Source organism: Dama dama, chromosome 3 (genome assembly GCF_033118175.1).
Source record: "Dama dama isolate Ldn47 chromosome 3, ASM3311817v1, whole genome shotgun sequence".
Classification (NCBI taxonomy): Eukaryota; Metazoa; Chordata; class Mammalia; order Artiodactyla; family Cervidae; genus Dama; species Dama dama.
This window is the reverse complement of record NC_083683.1, coordinates 47,778,246-47,782,397: the sequence shown is the minus strand read 5'-3', so window position 1 is coordinate 47,782,397 and position 4,152 is coordinate 47,778,246. Positions and strand designations below refer to the sequence as shown.

Below are 4,152 nucleotides of genomic sequence, written 5' to 3'. Positions count from 1 at the left end.
TGTGCTCATTCCTGTACCAGCCACTGTGTCAAAAAGGATACGGGAGTAATGAGAAGAGATGGGGAAGATTTGGGGACACTGTGATTAACAATCTCTATGAGACTGCAGTTGGAGTTTAGTTACTGGAAAAATGGTAAAGAATGCCTAAGCACATAATAACAATATCTACCATATTGTATGTAATAAATTAAATATTTTTGTAAGAAGAATTGCGAGATAAAAGGTTCATCTAGCTACCTTCCTCTAACTAGGATGAAACTGGTATCATTCCATAAAATGCCTTCACCTTTTCTTAAGTATTTTCAAGAAAAAAATGTATGACATCTTGCAGATCCTTATATCAGAGAATTCTCCTAAATATTCAGACATTATTTATTGCAATTCTACCCAAGTTCCTCATCATTTTGATTTTTTTAATCTATGATTTGAAACACTAGAAACATCTTCTCAGCATTCTTCTCACAGCTGCCTTCACCTCCTTGTTCTTCAGGCTGTAGATGAGAGGATTCAGCATGGGAGTGACCACACTATACTGCAAGGAGAAGATCAGCTCTTGAATGGATCCTGAATTTGGCATGAGATAGCGGAGTAAACCTGAGCCATAAAAGAAGATCACTACAGTGAGGTGGGAGGAACAGGTGGAGAAGGCCTTACTTCTGCCTTTAGTGGAGCTGATGCTCAGGATGGTGAACAAAATGTGAACATAGGAGAAAAGTATCAAGAGGAAATTTCCAAAGAAATGCAGGAGGCTGGAGCAGAGCAGGGCAGTAAAGCTTGCAGACACATCGGAACAAGACAAAGGGTAAAGAGAGGGCAGCTCACAGCTGAAGTGGTGGATATTTTGAGCCTCACAGAAGTCTAAGTTGAGAGCTACAAGGATATTGATGAGAGCATCCAGAAAAGCCAAGCCCCATGAGCTCCCCACCAGCCCCAAACACAGCTGTCTGTTCATCACCTGGCCATAGAGCAGAGGAGAAGTGATGGCAACATAGCGGTCATAGGCCATGACAGCAAGTAGGCAGGATTCTGTGCCTCCAGTGGCAAACACAAAGAAGACCTGAGCCATGCAGCCCTCTACTGAGATGGTTTTCTTCTCAGACAGGAGGTTCTCCAGTAGTTTGGGTACAGTTACAGAAGAGTGGCAGAGATCCAGAAAGGACAACTGTCCCAGGAAAAAGTACATGGGGATGTGAAGCTGGGAATCCAACCTGATCACCAGCAGCAGCATCAGGTTCCCCATCAGGGTCAGGATGTAAATAACAAAGAACAGCACAAAGAGCAGAGCCTGGATTTGGGGGTCAGCAGACAGCCCGAGAAGAACAAACTCAGAGACAACACTGTGGTTTCTCATTGCCGTCGGTATTTTCTTGGGAATGCAAGAAAAAAATCAGGTGAAATCTTTTCTGATGTCTAACAAATATCCAAGTGTTTTAACCCTCTCCACCCACAAAGCTTTACGCCTACTCAAAAATGTAAGTTCTGAAATGATAAACTTCCTCAAGTCTCCAAGTTTACCAAAACCTGTAATAATTTTTTTTGTGGGATCCCAAAGAGTGAAAAGTGAAGTTGCTCAGTTGTGTCCGACTCTTTTTGACCTCATAGACTGTAGCCTACAGGCTTCTCCATCCACGGGATTTTCCAGGCAAGAGTACTGGAGTGGGTTGCTGTTTCCTTCTCCAGGGGATCTTCCTGACTCAGGAATCAAACCCGGGTCTCCCACATTGCAGGCAGATGCTTTACCCTATGAGCCAACAGGGATGCCAACCCTAGATCAACTCCCTCTCCACTTTTATTGTTCTTTCTTTGATGTCTTAACAGTTTACTTGCTACTGTTTTATTATTAAAGTTACTTGAGGATGTTTGTGAACTGTTGATAATAAACTAGTAAAGAGGGAGAAATTACAGGAGGAATAAGAGAAAATTGCAGCAATGGTGTCTTTGAGAGCAGCTGGGTCTCAGAGCAGAAGCAGAGCATGGCCAAAGGCAGGAGAGAGGGTGTATGTCACCAAACATGCATGAAGTAAGTAGATTTGGTTTTAAAAAGGAATCTGCCATTAAAAAAAAGGTTTTTATTTTTCACTAACTATTTAAATAGGGTCAATAATGGAAAGTGAAGAGGGGTAGTGGCTGGAGATTTGCAGAGTGAGGAGAAAGGGAAGTAATTAAAGGAAAGGAAATTAATTAAAGAGAAAGGGGCACAGCAATATCCCAGATGTTATATAGGTGATCATAGGAAACTGCTGACCAATATGGGCACATCCTCTGCTCATAATCTCAATGCTCAATCTCTTGTGTAATCTATTCAGGTACATCTCTTGTCTGTGCCTTCATGTCATTTGTAAATAAAGAGTAGCCTCTAACTTTATAAAGATTATCCTTCTCTTTCTCTACTCTGAACTGACGACTGAAATTACAACCCAAAACTCAGGATAACCCTTCAACACTATTGACTCCACCATCTCAACCTTTCCTGTCCTGCTCAATATCTTGTGTTCACAGTGAAAGATCCACCACTCAGTTTCTCAGAGGAATTATGATTTCTCTACCATGTTTATCCAGACAACACCCAGAACCAGAGCTATTCTTAAAAATCAAGTTCATATTATCTGTATTTCTCACCTAGTCGAGCAACAACTAGCACAGAATTAAACAGAAGCTTTTTTTTTTAATCCAATGATCCAGAAGATGACTAAGTCTGAAGGTCAGTGTGAATTTTCAGCATTAAGATGGAGTCTGAAAATTCCTGTTTGATACAGACCTCTTCCTTGATTTCTAAAAGATGAAAATAAAAAGGGTAAGTTGTATATATTATTTATAAAAACCTCAAACCTTCCTCTCATGTGGGGATTATAATAATTTTACAATATTAACACTTTTTTTTTTCTTTTACTCACTACTGTAGCTCTAGCTCTAGCAATCTGGATTCATCTTGAAAACATTGCATCACTGGCAGAAGACAGTGGAAAATCAAGTCATGAAATACAGAGAACCACCCATTATATTTCGGAGGGCAGCGAAAAAGAAGGTCCCCTCCATTTTGGTGCCCTCTATTTCACTCATCTCTAACTGGAGTCCTACTTACTAGCAATAGAAATTCCTTAAACTTTGGGGAAACTTATTCTCCTATAAATAAAAGCCAAAGAGTAGAAATCTTGCACAGGGCATCTTTATGAAGGACAAAGCTAGCAACTGTGCCCTATCAGGAGCCATACTTCCTCACAGATAGAGGTGTAGTGAGTTAGTTACTTCTGGTCACAGAAGTTAATAAAATCACTTATTTTGTTTACCTGGTGCTACAAATTCACTGCCCTTGATGCTTCATTTACTCAGAATTGATGATTCAGGTTCCAAATTGAGAATGTAAATAGCTCTGAGAATGGTACCACTATAAGTTTTCATTTGTTATCACAATTAGATGGAGTTGGCTGACTAGATCACTTCCAAAGACAGTCTGAGAAGAGTTCATTTTACAATGAGACATACAAAAGTACCCAGCATTGGCCCAAAAGAGTTGCTCAAAACTGTTACTTAAAAATGGGCTCCCTCAAAACCACAATGAGGTATCATCTCACGCTGGTCAAAATAGCTGTCCTCAAAATGTCTACAAACAATAAATGCCGGAGAGGGTGTGGAGAAAAGGGAATCCTCTTACACTGCTGGTGGGAATGCAAACTAGTACAGCCACTATGGAGAATGGTGTGGAGACTCCTTTAAAAACTGGAAATAGAACTGCCATATGACCCAGCAATCCCACTGCTGGGCATACACACTGAGGAAACCAGAATCAAAAGAGACACATGTACCCCAGTGTTCATTGCAGCACTGTTTACAATAGCCAGGACATGGAAGCAACCTAGATGTCCATCAGCAGATGAAGGGATAATGAAGTTGTGGTACATATACACACTGGAATATTACTCAGCTATAGAAAAAGAACATATTTGAGTCAGTTCTAATGAGGTGGATGAAACTGGAGTCTATTATACACAGTGAAGTAAGTCAGAACAAGAAACACCAATACAGTATATTAACACATATATATGAAATTTAGAAAGACAGTAACGATGATACTATATGCAAGGCAGCAAAAGAGACACAGATATAAAGAACAGACTTTTGGAATATGTAGGAGAAGGAGTGGTTGGGATGATT

At 40.2% G+C, this 4,152-nt stretch overlaps 1 protein-coding gene across 1 annotated transcript; it reads right to left on the bottom strand.

The window, feature by feature from the left end:
* Window positions 1-433: 433 nt before the first annotated feature.
* On the bottom strand, window positions 434-1,351 carry LOC133042308 (olfactory receptor 8S1-like). The gene has a single exon (XM_061122830.1). The coding sequence runs from the start codon at window positions 1,349-1,351 to the stop codon at window positions 434-436; it is 918 nt and encodes a 305-aa protein (XP_060978813.1).
* Between the last annotated feature and the right edge of the window lie 2,801 nt (window positions 1,352-4,152).

What these genes read in the sequence shown, in the direction of transcription:
- LOC133042308 (XM_061122830.1), bottom strand. Translation starts at nt 1,351, where the DNA reads ATGAGAAACCACAGTGTTGTCTCTGAGTTTGTTCTTCTCGGGCTGTCT.